This window comes from Poecilia mexicana, unplaced genomic scaffold (genome assembly GCF_051168715.1).
Source record: "Poecilia mexicana isolate PSO_F unplaced genomic scaffold, ASM5116871v1 scaffold_17, whole genome shotgun sequence".
NCBI classification, from domain to species: Eukaryota; Metazoa; Chordata; class Actinopteri; order Cyprinodontiformes; family Poeciliidae; genus Poecilia; species Poecilia mexicana.
Window position 1 is genome coordinate 23,848,302 of NW_028263386.1, and position 23,626 is coordinate 23,871,927.

Below are 23,626 nucleotides of genomic sequence, written 5' to 3' on the forward strand. Positions count from 1 at the left end.
TTTCATTGACTGCTTATTTAAATTATAAGAGGGGGAAACGTTTTATTAGTGAAATAATCTGATAAAAGAACAAGAACTTTTTTCAAGTGTCTAGAACGATGAGATGTTAAAGTTCTTCTGTATGGAGATGACAGTGCAGATCAATGTCTATGCTGTGATTGGACAGATCAGTGTCTATGCTGTGATTGGTGGCTTCCTGTCTAGCAAGAAGTTGTGAACAGAGTTTAAAAGCTGCTGCAGGACTGCAGACATTCACAGGAAACTGGACCAGCAATGGCTCTGCTGAAGGTGCATCTGCTGCTGCTGCTGGGTGAGTCGGACACACTGGAGACACTTCCACTGGTTTCATAGGCTGCTGCTCTCTGTGCATCTCAAACTTCCCTCTGATTATGTTTCAGACTGAAACTTTCTTTGCATATAAATTGTGATGCTTTTCAATTTTTAACTGTTTATCCTTCTTCTGTTCCAGCAGCCATGTTTGCACCTGATTTCTGAATAAAGTCCTCCTTTTTCTTCTTCAGGTGTTTCAGTGAACTCAGTTGTTTCTCTGCAGAAGAGAATCATTGGAGGTCATGACTGTGATGACAAGGAGCGTCTTTATTTTGTTCGGCTGGACGACACCTACGGAGAGCAAAAGTATTACTGTGGAGCATCTCTGATCCACCCTGAGTGGATCTTGACTGCAGCTCACTGCTGGAAGTCAGAGGCAGGATGGTAGGAAAGAGACATTAACACAGTTTGATCTGCAGATGATCAGGTTTTCTGTGTGTTCATTATAATTTAACATTTTCTGCAGGTATAACGTAGCAATATCAAAAGTTCATCCACGGACTGCTAAACAGCAAAATCAGGTAATCCGACAGCCTCCTGTGATCTATTCTTCTGGCCAGTACCACGACATCATGTTGCTGAGGCTTCGGAGACCAGTAACAGACATCCCACCTGTTCAGCTACCAAATTGCAACAATTGTCTCAAAGTGTAAGTCTTTCTCTGATCAAAATCATGACTTCAGGTTTTCTGTCTCCACTCCTCCAGTCCTGCTGCCTCTGCTTCAGCACACCTGAGTCAGGTAATCAGGCCACCAGCAGAACCAGAACCCGTTTAGCTCAGGTGTGTTGGACCAGAGACGCATGTAAAGGACGCAGGAAGTCGTCACTGAGGACTGGAGGCGGACACTCCTGTGTCTCCTGGGGGGGGGCAGAAAATGTTTGTAAATCACTGGGGGGGTAGGGGGGGCACAGGAGAAAAAGTTTGGGAACCTCTGCTCTAAAGTGTCTGAAGACACAAATTTATTGATATCAATTTTTCTTCAGGGTGACTCTGGTTCAGGAGTGATCTTGAACCCCTAACCCTAACAACATGATTTATGGTGTGATTGTTAGTTCTGGACTAGATGCATATCAGATTCCATCTGGTGTCATGGATGTGTGTGAATACATGGATTGGATAAAACGACAAACTGGGCTTAAATAAAACAAACTATCATGAAATAAAATTATCGTCAAATTCCTTCTCAGAAATAATTTCATAGTTGTATCTACATTAGTTATCTTAATGTAGATACAACAGGTTTGTATAATTAGGGTAAATTAATAGTTCTGTTTTTTCTCACCTGACCTTGACCGCCTAATGGAGCTTCCTATGGCTCAGAAATGAAAAATAAATCAATAAATGAATGCAAAAGAATCATTTCCTGGCTGATCATTTTTACATTCATGCTTCAGTTTGTTCAGTTGATATTTTCCCTGAACTGGGTCTAAAAACGTGACATGAGATCTGAGTAACATGAAGAGGAACACCAGAAGCAATGTATTTATTCAGTTTTTGTCTTTCTTTTACAGCAGAAATGAACATGCAGCATCTAAACTCTGCAGCTCTGAAGATACTATTCATGATTTAGTTCTGGAGAACTTTAGACTCCAACAAGCTGTACACAAAAATAATGAAACAGAAGTCACATGATACAACAATTAACATATAATAAAATTAGAAGAATTTTAAAATACATTTTTTTTAAATAATTTTTTTAATGAAGATACAAATGAAATAAAAATTGCAACAATTTAAAAGTCAAAATCTGGAATGAAAGAGAGGTTTTAAGAAAATAATTTAAAAACGGGTGAAACTAATTAAACCTCTAGAGACTCACATAGAGAAAAAGCAGCACTTGGAAAGTTTTACTGGCCCAAAACTTTTGGCGCTCAGACACCGTCAGAAGACGAACGTGCTGAGAATCGCCGCGAGCTTGGATGATCAGCTCTGGGCGAAGCTCCGGGTTTTTTTCCCCCCAAAAGAGGGCAACCGGTGTTCTGTCTATCAATGCTACCTCATCAGATTTTCCTAGCTTAGCGCAGATAGATAGCTAACTCTGTCTATCTGAGCCGACAGAAACAGAAAATGTTCAGTGATTGAGAAAAACTGATCAACATTTCAATGAAACCTAACTGATGACTGAAGGGGGGAAAAAAGAGAAACAACATCTTGATATTCAATGTGAGGCTTTGACTGAAAACAAACAGGAAAACAAGTGGATCTTGGAATAATCCTGGAATAATCCCAGCTTCCATTTTTAAAGGACTGGAAGAAGAAAGAATTTCCAAGGACTCAATCTGAATTGTTTCACCAAGAAATAGATTGGAGAGACTGAACTATCTGTTCAACAGTGAGGGAGTTTCTCTGACAGGAGGAAACTCTTTACTCTTTAGGCTCAACTCTTTTTAAAACTTCACCTTGCTTTATGTAACCAGGTGAGAAATGGGTACATGTCAAATGTATTTTGTAAACCATGTTTTGCTTTTATTTCACTGACTGGTTGTAATTCTTGTTTTTGTCAGCATGTGGTGCTGTTGTTACAGAGGTCTAAAAAGACCGGAAATAAGTAAAAACAAAAACCCTCTTGTTTATGTACAGTCATGCTCAAAGGTTTTGAGAATGATTCAAATGTTAACATTTACAAAGTCTACTGCTTCAGTTTGTATAATGGCAATTTGCATATACTCCAGAATGTTATAAAGAGTGATCAGCTTAACAGCAATTAATTGCAAAGTCAATATTCGCCTAGAAAATGAACTTTATCCCCCAAAACACATTTCAACTTCACTGCAGCCCTGCCTTAAAAGGACCAGCTAACGTCGTTTCAGTGATTGCTCCATTAACACAGGTGTGGGTGTTGATGACCCAGGGCTGGAGATCAATCTGTCATGATTAAGTAAGAATGACACCACTGGACACTTTAAAAAGAGGCTGGTGCTTGGCATCATTGTTTCTCTTGTGTGAACCATGGTTATCTCTAAAGAAACACGTGCAGTCATCATTGCACTGCACAAAAATGGCCTAACAGGGAGGAGTATCGCAGCTAGAAAGATTGCACCTCAGTCAACAATCTATCGCATCATCAAGAACTTCAAGGAGAGAGGCTCCATTGTTCCCAAAAAGGCTCCAGGGCGCCTTTCTGACTCAACTCACGACAATGACGTGGATCTTGGAATAATCCTAGAATGATCCAAGCTTCAATCTTTGAAAGATATGAGGGGGGAAAAAGTTTCCTAGGAATCATTTAGAAGAGTTTCACAAAGGAACAGATTTAATCCATGAATCTGAAAATGTGTTTTTGAGTGAAAGAGAGACATGAAGAGACTGACATATCTGTTCAACAGTGAGAGAGTTTAGAATCAACTCAGCACAGAAACACTGAAGAACCAGAACTGGTCCACCAGAACCCAAAACCAGGAAGCAGAGGTTCGGTGAATGTGGTGTTGAAGGTGTGGAGGTGGATCAGTGAGTCGGAGGAGACTCTGTAGAAAGACAGAATGCCAGCAGGAACGTCAACATACACTGCTACTCTGTTAGAGACGGAGGAGGAGAGAGGAGTTTCTATGTTACAGTGCCTGACAAAGAAACCAAACTCATCAGAGCAGATTAAACTCCAGGAATGATCATTCAATCCAAACAAACAGTCTTCACTGTTTACTTTCCTCCTGATTCTTCCGTAACTCACTGATAGCTCAACTCTTCCTCTCCACTCGACCTCCCAGTAACAGCGACCAGTCAGACCAGTTCTACACAGCAGCTGAGGATGATAATCAAATCTGTCTGGATGATCAGGATATGACTGAAGCTCCTTCACATGTGTCAGCTTCCTGTTGTCTTCAGACAGTTGGAGCTCTCTGCTCACTGAGTTTGTGTCGATGGCGAGTTGACAGGAATCTGATGGGGAGAACAAACACAACCCAGCTGCAGTTATTGATCATTTATTGACACTTTGATGATGATCCTGAATGAGTGATGTAACAGTTTGAAGATGGTTGAATGTGAGCTGCTTTGTTGTCATGAATCAGATTAAAAGCACACTTACACTTCCTCAGACCTGGTGTCAAGAATCGGCCTCCAGCAGGTTCCACCCTGAAAGGAGGAGGGGGGTCAGACCATCAGTCTCTTTCAGCAGCAAACATGGACATTGCATGTCTGTCAGACAGACATTGTCCTCCACTGAGACAGGAACAGTCCAACATCTGGATTGCAAACTGCAGTGCATGTAGGAAAAACAGTTGGTGCTGCTGCAGCACAACTCATTTCTCCAAACACAGGAAAAGCTCCAACAGAGAGCAGAAAGGAAACCCTGGACATTGGGAAACTAAGGAAACATTTCTGGAAGCTCAACCTGATTTAATAATCACCATTAAAACACAATCAATCTAAACTCTGATCAACACCTGGATGCCTGCTCCATCCACACAGATGAAGGAATGAAACACTAAACAACCTGCTGCTGAAAACCTGCTGTGGCCTCACTGGAATATCCAGAAATACGAACATCAAAAAGGAGAAGCTGCACCGCATTCAACAAAGAGTTCAACAAGAATCAAACAAGTTGTAACTTTGCAAACATTCATTTATAAATGCCATGGTTGCAAACTAAATATTTAATTATCAAACTAAATACTTAGCTTCAAAGTAAATGTTCTCCAGCAGACTGACTAAAGACGTTTCTCCCTCTTCCTCCTCTATCAGACCTTCTCTGCTCCTGCAGCAGGTTCCTCCATACCTGAGAGCTTCCAGTCTCCAGCGTGGATCCTTCTGTCCAGCCGACAGCAGCTTCACTCCCGAGTCTCCTGGATGATTGTAGCTCAGGTCCAACTCTTTCAGATGGGAGGGGTTGGAGGTCAGAGCTGAGGCCAGAGAAGCACAGCCTTCCTCTGAGACCAAACAGCCTGACACACTGCAGACACACAATTCATCACAAGATGAGAACGTTGAGGTAGAACGCCAGGTCAGAGCTGGTCTTTTTCACAAGAGGAAAAAAGTCAATAAATTGTGCTTAACCTGTCAACAAGATAAAGTAGTAGTAACAGTCTAATTTCTGTGGGTAATAACAATCAACAGTTGTCTCATGTAGAAAGGATCAGAATACAAACGTATTTCATTGTTCCACAGAGGGAGTTCACGTTTACCAGCAGCAAGATTAAGGTAATTGAAGAATTGGATATTCAAGAAAAGGTAAAAATAAAAAATAATACGACACATTCATGACAGTGGAATAATAATGCTGTACATTTAATTAAAAAACAGCATAATCATTTTGTAAGAAATGTGCAGCTGAGAAGGGCAATTTATAATCATGTTTAAGATGTGAATATTTGTATGTTGAAACAGCTCTAGACTATTTAAAAGAAATTTTAAAAGACTGCATGTAACAGCCAATATGTACATAATTGTTGAGTTTGTTGGGAGCAGTTCTGGTTAGAAAGTCTTAACAACTGCTTGGAGATAGGATCTGTTATAATACTCATTTGGATGCTGCAATCTGTCAAGTATCCAGAGTTAGACTAGCAATGGAAGTCTGACCGCTGCCTTTCTAAGCACCTCTGTTTTTGGCTTTCTCAACCTGGAATAAATGAAAACCAGCAACATTTATGTGTAGACTTGTTAGCCACTTGTTAGTGATAGGTTGCACATCCTATCACAGTTCCACGCTGGAATTCATAGAGTTCCTGAGATCAACCCATTCTTTCACAAATGTTTGTGAAACAGTCTGGCTAGGTGCTTACTTTCATACACCTGTTACCATTGAAGTGATTGGAACACCTGATTCCTATCATTTGGATGAGGGGTCAAATACTTTTGGCAGTATAATGTATCTCTGTTAGCAAAGATACATTATACTGCCTGGTGAAGACAAATGGCTTCACCAGGATTGAGAACATTGTACCTGAGAGTCTCCAGGTTGCAGTTTGGACTCTTCAGTCCAGCAGAAAGAAGCTTCACTCCTGAATCCTGCAGGTTGTTGTTACTCAGGTCCAGTTCTCTGAGGCTGGAGGACTGGGAGCTGAGAACTGAGGACAGAGCTTCACAGCTTCTCTCCGAGAGGTTACAGCCACTCAGTCTGAGGAGACAGGGAGGAAAATCTGTTATTATAAAATTCTTCAGAAATTTCTTTTTTTTTTTCGATCAACAATGTTTTTCTTGGACAGAGAAGGAACTATCTTTTTTTTACACATATGTATGTTGCTTTTTGTTGAGAATTGTTTTTTTCTTTAGTTAGTCATCCGGCCTTAAAGGACAGAACTACAGGCAACAAGGAGGTTGGAACGAGAATTATAAAATTCAACAGTGAACTAAATTAATCATAAATAAATTTTAACATAAATAGGAGGAGTTTTGCTGCTTGACTATTCAACATTATGTCCAGCTGCTGAAGGAAGTCTGTTTCATTTTTACACGCCTCCCCCTCCCACCCCCAATGGGACACTTTGAATAGACAAAGCACCAATATATAAACTGAAACATGAATATATATTTACCTCATCAATGGCAGATTTCTATGTATCAAAAATAAATGCAATAACTGTGTCCTTACATAGATGTGTTGGAGACTTTAACCACTGGAATCAGCCTCAGAAGAGCCTCCTCTGAAGCAGAGTATTTCTTCAGGTCAAACACATCCAGTTCGTCTCCTGATGACACTAAGATGAAACCCAGAGCTGACCACTGAGCAGGAGACAGTTCATCTGTGGAGAGACTTCCTGACCTCAGAGACTGTTGGATCTCCTTCACTAGAGAACGATCATTCAGCTCATTCAGACAGTGGAACAGATTGATGCTGTTCTCTGCAGACACATTCTCATTGATCTTCTCCTTGATGTACTGAGCTGTTTCCTGAATGGTATGTGAACTACTTCCTGTATTTATCATCAGACCTTGCAGGAGTCTCTGATTGGTCTGGAGTGAAAGTCCCAGGAGGAAACGGAGGAACAAGTCCAGGTGTCCATTTGGACTCTGTAAGGCCTGGTCAACAGCTCTCTGATGGAGAGACTTTAGTTTAGGTTTATTAAATAATGCAGACTTCTTAGATGTTTGTGTTTCTTCCATCAGGTTGACTCCAGAGTTGATGAAGGTCAGATGAACATGAAGAGCAGCCAGAAACTCCTGAACGCTCAGATGGACGAAGCAGAACACCTTGTCCTGGTACAGCCCTCTCTCCTCTCTAAAGATCTGTGTGAACACTCCTGAGTACACTGAGGCTGCTCTGATATCGATGCCACACTCTGTCAGGTCTGATTCATAGAAGATCAGGTTTCCTTTCTGCAGCTGATCAAAAGCCAGTTTTCCCAGAGACTCGATCATCTTCCTGCTCTCTGGACTCCAGTGTGGATCTGTTTCAGCTCCTCCATCATACTTGACCTTCTTCACTTTGGTCTGAACCACCAGGAAGTGGATGTACATGTCAGTCAGGGTTCTGGGCAGCTCTCCTTCCTCTCTGGTCTCCATCACATCCTCCAGAACTGTAGCAGTGATCCAGCAGAAGACTGGGATGTGGCACATGATGTGGAGGCTTCGTGATTTCTTCATGTTGTAGATGATCCTGCTGGCCTGCTGCTCATCTCTGAATCTCTTCCTGAAGTACTCCTCCTTCTGGGGGTCATTGAACCCTCTGACCTCTGTCACCATGCCAACACACTCAAGAGGGATCTGATTGGCTGCTGCAGGTCGTGTGGTTATCCAGAGGAGAGCAGAGGGAAGCAGTTTCCTCCTGATGAGGTTTGTCAGCAGAACATCCACTGAGCTGGACTCTGTAGCATCAGTCAGGATCTCCTTGTTGTGGAAGTCCAGCGGAAGTCGACTCTCATCCAAGCCATCAAAGATGAACAGAACCTGGAAGGGTTCAAAGCTGCAGATTTCTTTGGTTTCAGTAAAGAAGTGATGAACAAGTTCCACCAAGCTGAACTTTTTCTCTCTCAGCACATTCAGCTCTCTGAAGGTGAATGGAAATATGAAGTGGATGTTCTGGTGGGCTTTGTCTTCAGCCCAGTCCAGAGTGAACTTCTGTGTTAAGACTGTTTTCCCAATGCCAGCCACTCCCTTTGTCATCACTGTTCTGATTGGTTGATCACTTTCAGGTGGGACTTTAAAGATGTCTTCTTGTCTGATTGTTGTTTCTGGTCTGTGTGGTTTCCTGAATGCTGTTTCAATCTGTCTGACCTCATGTTCATCATTGACCCCTCCAGTCCCTCCCTCTGTGATGTAGAGCTCTGTGTAGATCTGGTCCAGAAGGGTTGGACTTCCTGCTTTAGCGATCCCCTCAAACACAGACTGGAACTTCTTCTTCAGACCAGATTTAAGTTGACGTTGACTAACTCCAGTGAAAATGTCTAAAATAACACAAAAAGTAAAATAAAGAATTAAGCAAAATCATCTTATGAAGATTGTTTTAATGAATGTGATTCCATCTCTTCAGACATCAGTAAATGTGTGATTTATCCATCAAGTTAAATCTTTGTAGAAATCCTCTTACTCTGCAGACGGTCAGCCAGATCCTCCTGCTTCATCCACCTCAGGAAGTTCAGTGTGATCTTCATCAGTGCCTCTCTGCTGCTCCTCCTCTGCTCTTCATTATCACCTTTCAACACCTCATCATCATCTCTCGGACTCTTTGAGCATTCTGGGTAATCTGGACTCAGAACCTTCTGGATCTTCTTCAGCTCGTTCTTCACAAAAGTGACAATGTTTTCCTCCAGCAGCTGGAACAGAATAATAGATGAAGGAAACATGAATTAAGAAATTATGTAGGGATGTTGGACAGACTGACAGTCCTCTGGTCTACAAAGTGCAGCATGGAGACGATTGTGAACAGAACCCATGGAAAAGTAATAGTTGTTCATGTACAGACCATAAATGTGGAGTCCATCTCTATTTGATGCTGCTGGGCAGACGGATCACTGGGAACCTCTGAGCTCTGCTGGTCCACTCTGTGGAGGAACCAGGAACAATCAGGAAATCAGGAAATATTCATCCAGCAGTATTAAGAGTTGAAATCGTCAAGAGCATCACATTAAAAGTCCTCAAAGAAGAAAAACAGAGCATCACGTGAACACAACACAAAGAAACTACAAGGATAAAGACCACTAACACCAGAATCACCCAGCAGACATTTTAAAAAGTTGGTGCTGAACTTGGACTTCAAACTGTCCACACTGTCAGCAGATCTGATGCTGGTGGAGACAGAGTCCCAGAAAAAAAAACTCATTAAAAACTTTCTGTGGAGTTTTGCTTCAAAGATCATTTTTAATGTGACTGATTGTAAATTAAAGAACTTTTAGACACAACAGAACCAGACAGATCATCAATGCAATGTTCTAAATGATTCCCGTCAGAACCAGTCCTTGTTTAAAGAGCTCTGTTTCTGAGACAAACATTTTGGGTTGAAATGACTGAGAGAGCAGTTTAGTTATATTAGTGTTGAGCTCTGACATGGAGAAGAACCAGGAGTCCTTTCCACTCTGACCATCCAAGGAGGATCTGATGGAGCTTCATTCAGAACCAGGCGGTCCGTTTGAGATCATCTGGAGATATTTAATTTTACTGTAGAAATGGAAGGTAATGCACCAAGTTATGCGATGCTTGAACCTCCAACCTAACAGCAGCCAGATTTAGAGAATGATCCAAATATCAACCTAGAAATGAAATTCACTCTTGCCTTTGTCTTTTTGTGTTAGTATTAATGTTGGATAAAATAAATGAGTTTGTTTCATTTGGGAAAAAAAAAAATAAGTTGATGCAAAACAGAATAAAATGCAGTTAAATGTTTGTGATCATGACAACATAACAGTTTATGTGTCCTGATTAAAAAGTGAGTTTATTCTGGTGAATGTTTTCTCTTACTCATCAGCAGTAATTACTTATGTATGGTGTCAATAATTGCCTAGAAGGAGGCAGTATCACTACACGAATGATGGTTAGATGGATCTCAGAGAAACAGATCAAATATTGAGACTACTGTAAACTAGATGGAGGTGTAGAAGCTCTGGGTAGAGACTGTGGACCTGAACAGACCTGATTAATACTCAGAAGTTCTTTCAAAAAAAATGTTTCGGTACCAACAATCCATTTAGGCATTACTGTCTCCATGGTATCATGTTACCATGGATACATCAATGTACGTATGGACACATATGAAGAAAAATAAAATGAAATTCCGTGTACTGTTCTCAGGACAACGTAACAGAACTTTGTATCGTCACATGGCCACAATGACAGATATAAACAGAAAAGTTACAGCAGTTAGAAACAGCTCACCTCTCTGATGGTGGAGCTCCATGAGATTTAAAGTCAATGAGCCCATGCTTTGACCGGTCAGACTTGAAGGACACACAGCTTGGTTCTGGTTCTGGTCCTGGTTCTGGTCCGAGTCTCTGATGGATCCTGACAGAAACATGATGATTAAAACTTCATCTGTTCAGTCTGGATGAAGCAGCAAAGAGGAGCAGCAGCAGCTTCATCACCACGTCTGTTTTGGCCTGATTACAGTGAACGCTGTGTGAAAAGGGCTGTGGACAGTTAGAGATGGTGACCTCACCTCTGACCTTTGCTCTGGCTCTCATCTTCCCCACACAGAGTGGTTTTAGAGGGAGGGACTCCCTCCTCTCTGTCCTCACACTGATCCATGCTGCTGAATTCACATCGGCTGACACACACTTTCTACCTTCACCTGCAGAGGAAACATACATCCTTCATCTGCACATCAACTCTGATCATCCATCATTAGTGCTGGAAAAAGATCAGCTGCTCCTCCTCTGATTGGCTCTTCTTCTCTGCGTCATATCAGTGTCAGGTGAATGCAGTCAGACAGCAGAGAGGCAGAGGAAGCTGCATCAGCTGCTGCACTTCTATCAGTCCAACATTTCCACTCTCTAGTTAAAGCTCAGGAATTATTTTATTTCACAATTATTAATCTCTACAAGTGGATTATCTGCTCTAATAAAGATGAACTCTTTAGTAATTTGACTGAATAGACATATTGTAACAATAATCTAATTTTATTTTTGAAAGAAAGAAGCAGACAACTGTTTTCTTTCATTTTAATGGTGGAGACCAGAGTTTGATACAAGGCAAAGAAAAAGGAAGCAGTTTGTTCAGAGAAGAAAACAAAGACATTCCAGTTCATCTGTGTTCTAATAATCCTATAGATTATCCTTCAAACAGCAGAGAGATTAAACTTTGACCTGGAATCAGAAGTGAACCTGTTCCCCAAACATCAGAGGGCAGAAAGAAACAGGGAATTTCCTGAACACAAATTTAAAGTTGGAATAAAAGCAAACTTACAGGTTTTTCAAATGGTCCAAAGAAATAAAGAAGAACGTCTGAACAACGGACAGAGACGCAAAAGAGCCACAGTAGAACCAGACTGGTGCCACACCTGAGCAGGTGAGTTTAAACTGAAAGTATTATGAAAAGAAAAGAGTCCAGAGAACATAGCTGCTGGTTGCTTCGTGCAACAGGTCAGACTGGTCTGACTGATCAAACCGGGAGAGTCAGAACGAAGTTGACCTGCTGATGTTTGAAGATATGAGCCCTTACTGTGACTGCCAGAGAAAACACAAACACTCTCAGGCTGACAGTCTGTTTTCACTTGGAACACATTGGTGGGGATTTATCTCTTTCTGTTGGTGAAACTAATTCCTGCATCTGCAGGATGTCTGTTTATTCAATCCAGATGAAGTGTTTTTATATAATCCAAATATGTCCGTGATGGTCAAAGTGATCCGTAGGTCAAAGATCAGCAGCAAATCTGTGCTCAGTGACGTCACTCCCACATTTTTCAGGAGTAATCTAACGCGTTGCTATTTCAAATCCAGTAGTCAGACTACAGTAACTTAAAGAAATCACTTTGCATTACTATTTTCGCACATACGCACAGTAATGTTACTGTTACTAGAAATTTAAAGAAATTTTTAAAAAAAATTAAAATTTTAACTTTTTTTTTAAAATTAAATTTAAATTTTTTTATTTTTTTTTTTATTTTTAAATAATTTAAAAATTTAAATTATTTTTAAATTATTTAAAAATCATTTAATTTATTTTTAAATAAATTAAAATAATGTAATTTTATTTACTCTAAGCTCTTGGGGAGCGACTGCCGTTTCTATGCGACAGTATCAGCAGCGACAGAAATGTAAACATTGGAGGAAGGAGAGAGATGCGCATTTTGTTGCTGGGAAAACAGGAACTATTTTGAGATTCTGTTGCCAAGTCCAATAGAGCTTTGGAGCGTGACGTCACTGCTCTAGTCGGAGGGGTATCAGCGCCATCTTAGGGGTCCATAGACAACAGTCTCGCAGTATAAAAAAAACAGTCTCGCAGATTTTTTCAATCCAAGTTACTTAAAATAATTTAGCTATGGTACGAACTTGCTACGTTATTGTCTGTAATGTCCGATCACACGACTGAAACGGTAAAAGGATATAAGACGGACTTTGGTTTCACTATTATCCTGCTTGGAAACAACGTGAGGAGGCTAAGCTATCGGTGCTAACGAAAAGAAGACGAATGTCCTGGTATCAGCGGTGACACGTCTTGATATCACGTTCTCCAAAATCCCCAGATACCTACAAGTTTCCTCCAGACATTTCCTTTCTGGTGAGTGTCTAAATTTGCTTTGTTGGTTTTGTGTCATAATGTTGTTCTATGATTTTGTCCGAGTGTTCTTACGTTCAGTTTCTGTTGTTTAGCTCGGGCTAATATTGTTTATGTAGCATAGTCCGAGTTTTGTCAGTGGACATCGAGGTTATTACATTATTGTGAAGTAAACTATTTTACTAGTGTTATCAAATGTACAGCTTTAATAGCGATGTGTTCTGATATGTCCTCTTAAAGGCAAACCGACGTATGAAATGGATGAGCTCAATCCTGACTGGGGTCCAGTGCTGAATGTGGGTCACTGAGGTAAACGCCACAACATCGGACCGACATGGGCGTCAATTAAAGAGGCGATACAGCAAAACCATCAACAGGTTACTGAGACTGATTTCATTATTTACCCCAGAAGAGATAAATAATGAAAACACAGTAGCAGAGGCAACAGAAGAGGAGCAAGTTGGAGAGGCTGAGGAGGAAGGAACCCCAGGAGAGGAGCTCAGCAAGACTGCAGACTCTGAAGAGGAACAGGAACCATTTGTGTTGAAATATGTGTACAGTTGGAAGTGGCTGTTCTCTCATTTAATAATTTAATGTATTAAACATTCATGAATCGTTTGATTCAAGCACTTCAAGTTGCATGTAAACGTGAAGAAAAGAATCACATTTTAAGTAACAATTTGATATTTAAATATTCAGGTAATAAACATACATGTAATGAGATTATATTTTTAAATAAATATTTTATGTGATTAAAGTAAACAATTATATAATCAGACATCTGTCAAGACACTGGGTTTTTGGGTTTGTTTTGCTTTTCATTTTATTAACTTTGTGTTTCAATTCACTTAAGTGGTTCATGGTATTTAGTGTAGTTAGAATAATATTATTGCTTTTCCTTGTTTGTCTGAGTCCATGTCAAGCCTTCTTTAATGACTATTCTATTTTATCCTTCTAGTTATTTCTTATTTCAGCCTCCCTGCAGGGTTTCTAGTAATGTTTATTTCTTAATTTGATCACCATAGGTTCAGTTATTGTTCCATGTCTGAGTCTGTATCTTTCTGTGTCATTCTAGTTGGGTTATTTCTTTGTTTAGGTCTTCTAGTTTCTCTTGCTCTGTGTTCCTTAGTTCTTATTGTTAGATCAGCCTTGTTTCTACATCCACATAAAGTAAGTCCACTGCCTGCTGCATTTGTGTCCACCGCCACATCATGACACAAACCAGATGAAAGAGCCCATCTTTAAACATTTAATGTGTAATTAAACAATAAAGGTGACAAATTTTATGAAATAGACCACACTTTAATAAATATTTGTTGTATTTAACATATTTCAGGTAAGTGAACATGTAATGACATAGATCCTGGCCTAGAATTTTATGCAATTGAACATTACGGGTAACAAGTGATGATCATCTGAGGTAATACATTTTATGAATTTTCTTTTTTTTTTAAAATATAATTCTGGTTAAAAAAGGGGTCAAAATGGAATAAAAATATGCCTAATCTATAGTTTAATAGAATAATTGTACACAGATTTTGAGTTAATAGGTTACATGACCTACAAGCTAAGAAAAATAAAACATTTTGACTGCAGAAATAGCTAAAAAATACGGAAGAGGATTAGGGCCACTGAAAAAAAAAAAAATAAAGTCAGAAAAAAAAAATTCTCCGAATTCAGAGGGAAAAAAGTAAAAAAAAAAAAAAATTGTGGCCAAAAAAATTTTTTTTTCTGAATTCAGAGGGGGGAAAAAATCAGTGGCCCATTTTTTTTTTTTTTTTTTTTTTTTTTTTTTCCCGTCAGAATTCAGAGGGGAAAAAAAAAAAAAAAAAAAAAAAAACTTCCGACCCAGACAAGCAACCAGCTTCAGACCCACAGATGCGAGTTGTGGCGAACAGCTAACTAGCGTTCTGGAGAAAGATGTCTGATTTAAGTGAGTTTTTGCGTGCCAGAGGAGTCCCCGAAGCTTCCATTGCACTAATGGAAGAACAAAAGGTGAGTAAATCAAATGAGATAGTTTGGTCTCTAAATACGAACGGTTATGGCTAGTTGTTAGCATGTTTGTTAGCTTACGCGGTTATAGGAATAAGCGTGATTTACAATGTTAAATCACACAGCTGAATAAAGGATGTAACAGCTGTTGATTGCTGGAATTGTCCCGTAAGTGTTTGATGCGTTTATTTTATTGTTTTTCTGTTTGAATGTTTTATAATGAAACTAAGGTTAGCTGTATGTCAGCCACCTTCTAAATAAGATGTCTGCTGTGTTAAACTGTGTAACTTTTAGTTCAGTATATATATATATATATATATATATATATATATATATATATATATATATATATATATATATATATTAAAAGGAGAATGTATGACTTACATCGATCTGGTGCAAGTCATACAGCCACCAACTAAAGTGCATATCTATGTTATTTTGTCTTATGTTTGTGTTACGGTGTTTAAAAAAGTTACATTATGAAAATCACGAAATAATTTTCCTGCATTTTGTGATGTGTCAGCTCAGGACTGAAATTACATCTCACTCCCTGAGCTACACTATCAGTACATTTATTGCACAGGTATAGAAATGGTAGGCTTCATTTAACGAAATCAAACTTAATGTGATGTTTAATTTTTGTAATAAAAATGAACTGTTAACATTTCCTTGTGTGTTTTTATGCATGATACCTTTTACCTTAAAGAGACTGTATATTTCCGAATCTGTTTTTATACTTGCATGCTAACCAATCCAGTCCTTCCTATTTTTCAGTAAAATAGAGAATTGAACATTTACTGCTGCTGTTACTGTAATTCTCCCCAAAACAGTAAATTGCTTTAAGCAGGGACCTAAGGATACAATCTTAAGGGTAACTTTAACATCGATTTGCAGTGTAAATAATTGTCCTTTCTCATCTGTTTGTGTGCAGATTGACTGTGAGGTCATAGGTCTCATGGACGATGCAACACTTGAAAACTACTTACCTTCATATGGAGACAGAATTGCTGTTTTCAACTACTGCAGAAGCAAACAACCATTATCCAAAAGAAAACAAGGACTTCTTCAAAAGCTTCGTGAGAAAATGAAGAACAGAAAGGAAAGTCCAAAGGAGACATCAATACATGAAAGTACAAAACAGAAAAAGAAGCAAAGGGGAACACAAAATGTTGAGATTGGATGGATACATAATGATGGAAAAACTACCAAACAGGTGAGAGCGAAGCACGGAGGTGGCACTAGAAAAATTCAAATGGCCACTGATGCTGGATTAAAAGACATTCTTCAAGAAGGAAAGACCCTTTTTTTTCCTGATGGCACATCGCCTAAGGGACCTGAATCAGATTTTGAGTTTGAGGTTTGGGACTTTAAACAGAGCCACCTTACTGAAGACATTGGCCTGACTATTGGCAACATGTATGAAGCAGCAAGACTGTCACTGTTACGCTTCTACATTGCAACAAAACCAAAAGATCCAGAAGAAGATAACAGTGACACATCTGAAGTCGTATTTGTCTTGGAAAGCAGTAGCAGTGAATTTAATCCATTGCAGGTGGTGGAAGTCAGGAGTAATTCTGTTGAAGTCCTACATAGTCCAGAACTTTTAGATGATTCAGAAATTACTTTTGGTCCCATTCTAGATGCTGAGGAAGATACAGACGACACATTAATCTATGAGGGTTTTGTGGTTCCCCCAAGTCCAGCAAATCCAGAAGATGCAATCATAATCACTGTACGCTATGCTGACACTTTACATGACCTTATTACTGCTTTCTCTGATGAAGGGATTTTGAGAAAAACACTGAATGTAAAACGCATACTTCCAGACAACACAGAAGAAGCAGGCACAGGCTCAGGATTACTGAGAGATGTTCTCACTTGCTTCTGGAATGAATTCTATGAGCGATGCACCCTTGGTACAACAGTGAAAGTGCCATTCATCCGTCATGACTTTACCGCTGAAAAATGGAAGGCAGTTGGGCGAATCCTTTTGAAAGGCTACCGAGACTGTCAGTATTTTCCAAATAAAATTGCAATCCCTTTTCTTGAACAGGTGCTTTTCAGTAATGTTTACAGTGATCTTAAAGCACATTTTCTACAGTTTGTGAGCAGCCAAGAATGTGAAGTTTTGAGGGAGGCAGTTAAGAATTTTTCTGCTGTTGACCTTGATGATCTTGTGGAAGTTCTTGACAATTATGGCTGTAGAAAAAGAATCACTCCTGAAAGTTTTCCTAATATTCTTGATGAAATAGCTCACAAAGAGCTTGTCCAAAAACCAATGTTCGTCATTGACTGTTGGAGGGAGATCATCTACCCAGATCTGTCCCTCAGCCCAGAGGCACTGAACAAGCTGTTCAAAGACCTGCAACCAACTTCCAAAAAAGTCTGTCAGCTGCTGAAATTTGCTGTAGATTTAAATCCAAAGCAAAAGGAAGTAGAGAATCATCTCAAAAGATTCATAAGAGAGCTGGATGACATTAAGCTTCAGAAATTTTTGCGATTTTGCACTGGATCTGATCTTATTGTAACAAACAGTATATTTGTGGAATTTCAAGATATGACAGAGTTCACTAGAAGACCTATGGGACACACATGTGGAAGTACTCTGAAAATAGCAGACAGCTATGAAAACTTCCCAGATTTTCGTTCTGAATTCAATGCAGTTCTTGAAAGCAATGTCTGGGTAATGGACATTGTTTGATTCATACTGGAATGCACTACTTTAGAAATGTTCAATCAGAGTAGAGCAGAACTGCAAAGAAACATAAAGAATATGTATTTTGAACTGAGAGAAATTATTCCTGTTTAAAAGAAATTGGTGGAAGTTACCCATTTCTGTTGGAAGCTCAGTTTTGGCTAAGAATATTCAAGTTTCTTTTATTGTACCTATAGTTTCACATTATACAATGAAGTTGCCACAAAACAAACGAATAACTGTTTATTACATCCGAAAGCATCTTGACTTGATCTCACATCTCCAGCTGCTGGATAGAAACATTCAACGGTAACAAGAAAAATATAGTTAGAGACATATAAAGTTATAATAAAACTAGCTTTTAAGCTTTCTTTAGTAGAACACATATTAAGTGACAGTTTAGTTAAATCACAAACTCTTTTGGTAAGGAGTAAGACTTATAAATTTATTTGTTATTTAGTAATTGGGTCTAGAATAGATGTGGAATAAAACAAGAAACTGATTTATATTGAAACTCTTATACAATGTTTCAACACTTGCAAATGGTGAATATGGGTCAGTTCATTTTGAATTTTTTATGTCTGAAAATGTTTTTGTTTTTCATTTTTATTTTCAACACACATCTGTTAAGGAATGTTCAGGTGTTAATCTTTTGTATTTGCTGTTGAATCCAAATGTACAATAGAAAGTTATAGAAAATATTCAACATTTTCCTTAATTTTATAAATGTTCTTGTCACTAAGCAAATGTGCTGTTCACCTGTCATCAATCAAGCTGTGTGATTGTTTCACACAGCTTTTAAAGAAATCCATTTGTTCCTAATGTTATAAATAGAAACTATACAATGCAGTGCAAAAGCTGAGGTTATTTGATCAAATTCAAGCAAAATTGTCATGTTCAGAAATGAGCAATTGATCTAACACCTGCACCAATGTCCTTGTTGTCGACAAGTTACAGATTTTTGGTATTTTATTAACAATTAGTACTTGTTCTATCTTTGCATCTGAGATGACATATTATTTTTGATACCACAAAAGCAACAGTGTTCATGATCTTTTATACTAACTTACTGGTGTATACAAGGTTATATTCAATCTCAAAGTTTGTTTTAAAAGTTAGGTCATTCTAATGGCCATGTTATTTGGAGTAGCAAAACAAATGTTTTTTGTAATATTTTGCTAATAAAATGTTACTTTACCCAATACTTTTCTGTTATGGTTTTCAATCTAAATTAAGCTCGTTTTTCATTTGAACAGGTCTAATAACCAAAGTAAATAAACTGCTGAATTTGAAGAAAGTTATAAAAACTCTAAAAAAATGTTCTCATGTTCTTTTGGAATTTAGCAAATACAACTTTTTTATTTATAACTAACTTAAAACAAGAAAACTTCTGGTGGTGTGGTGCAAAAGCACAACCCATCTATGGAGGCCTCAGTCCTGCACGTGGACATCATAGGTTCGAGTCCCAGCCTGGTGACCTGTGCTGTGTAGCTTCCTTGCTCTCATTACTGGCTTATCTAACTTCACAGGGAGAAAAAAATTGAATATGACTTTTTATCAAGAATTCCTAAGTATCTGTTATCAACTGTACTATGCAAACACTTGGTGAACAAAACAATGAAGTTCATTTGTATTTCACAGAAAACAGGTTTATAAATTTATGACATCCTTTTTGCTGTGCTGCCATTTTGATCACATCTCAAACATACATTGTCAATATCTTTAACTTAACAGAACAGCATTTGAAGAAAAATACATTTTCCATGAAGTAGCATACTCATTTAAAAATAATTGACATTTGGTACATAACTGATTATAGAACAATAATTAACTTTGCATCAGCATTGTTTCTTCTAATAGCAGTGTGAAAGCAAAACAAACTATGGATTGGGAAATAAAAGCATGCCATCCAAACTGTATGTTTTTCTTTTATCAGCACAGTAACACCTTGAAAACTAATGTTAGGTCATATCAGAACTCTACAATTAAATTATAACAGCAATAAACTTTCATGTTCTAGCAGAATGACATCAAAAATATGTTTTCTTGCTCACAAAATGTCTTTAAATGCAGTGCAGAGGGCACCTATCAGACAATGCAAAAACTATCCAATGGCAGGACTGAGATAAACAGCAACACTTTTTTAATTATCTTTATGCACACTGAAAGTTGCTAAATACTTTGAAGTATTTCTTCTCTTAACCTTATATACAAATCAGCGGCAATAAGCGGATCTCTTGGGGGCGCCCAGTTGTTTTCTACCATAAGCAGACAACAAAGTTCAAAGACTGTTTCATCACAGGGATATTGGCCTTTTGGTGTACACTCTTCCATACACACAGCGACCTCCTCCATAGAAACAGGTTTGAGTCTATCCTCTGCCCTGTGCAGCTCTGGAAATGAGTACATCACCACTGGTCGACCCGATACTGCACCTCCACTTGGCCGGATTTTGTGCGAGTTCCATGTGTTCACAACATCATCCAGGTCATCCTGCATAAAATCATCAGAGTATAAATGTATGAAACTAAATATGTAATAGTAGCTTTTGCTAAAGATGAGGCTTATATTAATCAGCAGATATAGAAAGTGAATTCTAATTAAAACCAAGCAACAAGAACAAAATGGCAATTCCAAAACATTTTATTCTGTGTGTGAAATGATTCCCCAATCTATTGTAAAATTATTAATTAATGGATAAAACTTATTTCTGAAACTATACCTAAGGAAGTGTAGGGGAACAGATTCCCAAGTAATTTCAACCATTTTACATAAAAACTGATGTGCTTAATGCTTATGTGCTGAGAAGGTGCTGTTATGTAAACTGGTAAAATATACAAAAGCTTTTATTATTTCTGGTAAACATACCAGATTTGCTTTTAATACTTTTTAAAACAGAGACATTACAGTGAACCAGTAAACACTTTTACCTGAATAAGATTAAGAAAGCAGAATTGGATAAGGCTTTTATCCAAAAAGTCTCCTGTAAAGTGACCATCATCCAGGAAGGTTTGAAATAAGTTCATCCAAAACTGCGCACTCTGTTTGCGGAGGGTTGACCACCAGCCTTCTATGCGCTGGTTGGATGTACTTCTTCCATAAAGGAAACTTTTGTCCCTTGCAAAACTGTCTGTGTGGTTTCGCCGCAGAAATATCTGCATTTGTTCAACACAAATGTTTTCTGTACCTCTGTCAGCACGTATCCTCTCTGGACATCCGTTGACGCATAAAACTGTTTTCAAATAATAACTTGCAATCAATTTGGGGTCACTGTTTGTGGTATAAGCCTCCATCCATAAAACAAGTCGGCTAAAACCGTCTATACAACCACTGATAGCAATACCATAAGGTTTTAGTTTATCATAGCCATCCATGTGCCAGAGCGCATTTGGTCCTCTGCAATTGTACTGACGTCTTCTCAACCGTCGTGCTCGTCTCAGTTCCACACCTTCTGGGTCAAACAATTTGATTAAATGTCTCACAGTGTCTTGTGACACCACAAATCCACGTTGAACCGCACGAAGATGTAGCCACCGATAACCTTGCATTTGTCCATTAGTCATTATTTGTTGTTGGACAAAAGCCAGCACTTCTTCGAGGTCGGACTGATTCTTTCTTCTAAACAGCCCAAGTCTTCTGCAAATTCTTTTTAGAGTTCGATTACTTAATATAGTATGATGACTGTGCGCTAAAATGTGAAGGATTTCTTTGTTACTTAAAGACAGTCTGAAGTAAAGCTTAATGATATCATCCAAATCTGACATTTTCTAGCTTCTTTCACTTTAAGAAGGGAACAGTCTTCAGCAGAAGGCCTTTTTTTCTTTTTTGGACAGTTTTTTGCTTCAGCAGTAGTGGAAAACAGCAATTCCGTCTCCATAATTTTCCAGCTTTGCTGCGACATCACAGTCAATCTGCACACAAACAGATGAGAAAGGACAATTATTTACACTGCAAATCGATGTTAAAGTTACCCTTAAGATTGTATTATTTCGTGATTTTCATAATGTAACTTTTTTAAACACTGTAACACAAACATAAGACAAAATAACATAGATATGCACTTTAGTTGGTGGCTGTATGACTTGCACCAGATCGATGTAAGTCATACATTCTCCTTTTAAATATATATATATATATATATATATATATATATACTGAACTAAAAGTTACACAGTTTAACACAGCAGACATCTTATTTAGAAGGTGGCTGACATACAGCTAACCTTAGTTTCATTATAAAACATTCAAACAGAAAAACAATAAAATAAACGCATCAAACACTTACGGGACAATTCCAGCAATCAACAGCTGTTACATCCTTTATTCAGCTGTGTGATTTAACATTGTAAATCACGCTTATTCCTATAACCGCGTAAGCTAACAAACATGCTAACAACTAGCCATAACCGTTCGTATTTAGAGACCAAACTATCTCATTTGATTTACTCACCTTTTGTTCTTCCATTAGTGCAATGGAAGCTTCGGGGACTCCTCTGGCACGCAAAAACTCACTTAAATCAGACATCTTTCTCCAGAACGCTAGTTAGCTGTTCGCCACAACTCGCATCTGTGGGTCTGAAGCTGGTTGCTTGTCTGGGTCGGAAGTTTTTTTTTTTTTTTTTTTTAAAAAAAAAAAAAAAAAAAAAAAAAAAAAAAAAAAAAATTGGGCCACTGATTTTTTCCCCCCTCTGAATTCAGAAAAAAAAATTTTTTTGGCCACAATTTTTTTTTTTTTTTACTTTTTTCCCTCTGAATTCGGAGAATTTTTTTTTTCTGACTTTTTTTTTTTTTTTTTTCAGTGGCCCTAATCCTCTTCCGTAAAAAAATATATAAAAGGTGTTCAAATGTAATAAAGGTGAGTGTGCCTCATCTATACAATCTAGTAGAACAATTTCAAGCAGATTGAGTTAATGGGACACAATTTGGAAGCTACTGAAGAAAACATTTAATATTAAAATTATTGAATATGACTTAAAATTTTAATAGAAGATAGTGTGCCTCGTGTAATAGCATGAATGTCCACTTTTTGGTATCAGTTGGTCACAAGACAAAGCATTTATGCACAGGAGTGTTCGGAAATTGACAGCAGCAATGTGAAACTCCGAGCGCTTGTGGAGAGACTTAAGAACAGCTGGCCGAAATTAGCGTTCATAAATCGGATCAACCTTGAGCTGAACGTCTCTTACTCCGTGGAGCTCGGTTTATCCAGTATCCAACTTGAAAACAACTTTACTGCGGTTGGTAACACAATGAAAACACCGGTGTTCTGAATAGTTTGTTTTGGTCTGTGGACCCCAGACATGGCGCCGAGCGACGAAAACGTCATATCCTGTGACGCTTGTTTCGTTTCTAAAATCGCTTGCAAATTTAACCCTTGTGCGTGCAAGGACTGAGGCAAACGTGGAGGACTGTGGCAAATGATACAAGTTTTACGGGTGTGGGGTCGGTTGTCTGTCATCCAGGTCGTTTACGTTCAGGGGGGGATCTACTGGGGTGGCATGGGTTACCACCCCAAATGAGAGCCTTGCCACCCCAGCTGGCGACTATGAATTCAATAAATAGTTATGGCAAATCGGACATTAAGCGCATGAATCTCTTTTTTCCGATAACATTGAATGCAACACAATGTAACCTGACACCTATGGAAGCCCATTTCCGCCATTCTATTAAAAAATATCATAAATTATTTCATTATAATGAGATAATTTACTTTTTTTTTTTTTTTTTTTTTTAACAGAGTGGCAGAAATGGGCTTCCATAGTGTTCGGATCCGTCTTGGACATAACTTTTAAAAAGATCTCCCCCTGCTGGTCACAACACTTTACAGTGTCGCAATACTCAAACTGTGTTCACCATGTCGCTTTCTATATACAATGAAAAAAAGCTTTTTTTATGTTAAATTTGTGGAAGCTACCATTAATTAGTTTGATCTGTTTTAAAATATTTTTCTTAAAACTTCTCTTTCTTTCCAAATTTTGACTTTTAAATTGTTTTTCATTTTTGAACGTTATTTCATGTTTTCTTAT

The 23,626-nt window shown here is 38.3% G+C and overlaps 4 protein-coding genes and 1 long non-coding RNA gene across 5 annotated transcripts; 3 read left to right on the plus strand and 2 right to left on the minus strand.

Moving 5' to 3' along the window:
- Positions 1-273: 273 nt before the first annotated feature.
- Positions 274-1,474, plus strand: LOC148154815 (thrombin-like enzyme bothrombin). The gene is made up of 4 exons (XM_088014836.1): positions 274-310; positions 522-714; positions 797-979; positions 1,366-1,474. The coding sequence occupies exons 1-4, from the start codon at positions 274-276 to the stop codon at positions 1,472-1,474; spliced, it is 522 nt and encodes a 173-aa protein (XP_087870962.1).
- A 308-nt stretch (positions 1,475-1,782) lies between these two features.
- Positions 1,783-11,725, minus strand: LOC106909800 (protein NLRC3-like). The gene is made up of 10 exons (XM_088014622.1): positions 11,600-11,725; positions 10,854-10,985; positions 10,574-10,699; positions 9,168-9,246; positions 8,793-9,018; positions 6,858-8,649; positions 6,210-6,383; positions 5,046-5,219; positions 4,356-4,402; positions 1,783-4,207 (listed from the first exon to the last, which is right to left on the minus strand). Exons 2-10 carry the CDS (start codon positions 10,940-10,942, stop codon positions 3,678-3,680), a joined length of 3,237 nt encoding a protein of 1,078 aa, XP_087870748.1. The 5' UTR covers positions 10,943-10,985; positions 11,600-11,725; the 3' UTR covers positions 1,783-3,677.
- An 804-nt stretch (positions 11,726-12,529) lies between these two features.
- Positions 12,530-13,688, plus strand: LOC148154816 (uncharacterized). Its single transcript, XR_015765859.1, has 2 exons — positions 12,530-12,913; positions 13,151-13,688. It is a non-coding gene; the product is annotated as an uncharacterized LOC148154816 (long non-coding RNA).
- Positions 13,689-14,676: 988 nt separating this feature from the next.
- Positions 14,677-18,802, plus strand: LOC148154817 (uncharacterized). Its single transcript, XM_088014771.1, has 2 exons — positions 14,677-14,905; positions 15,837-18,802. Exons 1-2 carry the CDS (start codon positions 14,831-14,833, stop codon positions 17,604-17,606), a joined length of 1,845 nt encoding a protein of 614 aa, XP_087870897.1. The 5' UTR covers positions 14,677-14,830; the 3' UTR covers positions 17,607-18,802.
- Positions 18,803-19,649: 847 nt separating this feature from the next.
- Positions 19,650-21,676, minus strand: LOC148154818 (uncharacterized). The gene is made up of 2 exons (XM_088014987.1): positions 20,531-21,676; positions 19,650-20,093 (listed from the first exon to the last, which is right to left on the minus strand). Exons 1-2 carry the CDS (start codon positions 21,362-21,364, stop codon positions 19,773-19,775), a joined length of 1,155 nt encoding a protein of 384 aa, XP_087871113.1. The 5' UTR covers positions 21,365-21,676; the 3' UTR covers positions 19,650-19,772.
- Positions 21,677-23,626: the final 1,950 nt, after the last annotated feature.

Coding starts and splice junctions, on each gene's coding strand:
- LOC148154817 (XM_088014771.1), top strand. CDS start 14,831: ATGTCTGATTTAAGTGAGTTTTTGCGTGCCAGAGGAGTCCCCGAAGCT. Junction 14,906..15,836: donor CACTAATGGAAGAACAAAAG/GTGAGTAAATCA, acceptor GTTTGTGTGCAG/ATTGACTGTGAGGTCATAGG.
- LOC148154815 (XM_088014836.1), top strand. CDS start 274: ATGGCTCTGCTGAAGGTGCATCTGCTGCTGCTGCTGG. Junction 311..521: donor GCATCTGCTGCTGCTGCTGG/GTGAGTCGGACA, acceptor TTTCTTCTTCAG/GTGTTTCAGTGAACTCAGTT. Junction 980..1,365: donor TGCAACAATTGTCTCAAAGT/GTAAGTCTTTCT, acceptor TAACAACATGAT/TTATGGTGTGATTGTTAGTT.
- LOC106909800 (XM_088014622.1), bottom strand. CDS start 10,942: ATGGATCAGTGTGAGGACAGAGAGGAGGGAGTCCCTCCCTCTAAAACC. Junction 8,650..8,792: donor TCTGGCTGACCGTCTGCAGA/GTAAGAGGATTT, acceptor GTGTTATTTTAG/ACATTTTCACTGGAGTTAGT. Junction 4,403..5,045: donor TGGAGACTGGAAGCTCTCAG/GTATGGAGGAAC, acceptor TCCTCCTTTCAG/GGTGGAACCTGCTGGAGGCC.
- LOC148154818 (XM_088014987.1), bottom strand. CDS start 21,364: ATGTCAGATTTGGATGATATCATTAAGCTTTACTTCAGACTGTCTTTA. Junction 20,094..20,530: donor GCTTTCTTAATCTTATTCAG/GTAAAAGTGTTT, acceptor GATTTTATGCAG/GATGACCTGGATGATGTTGT.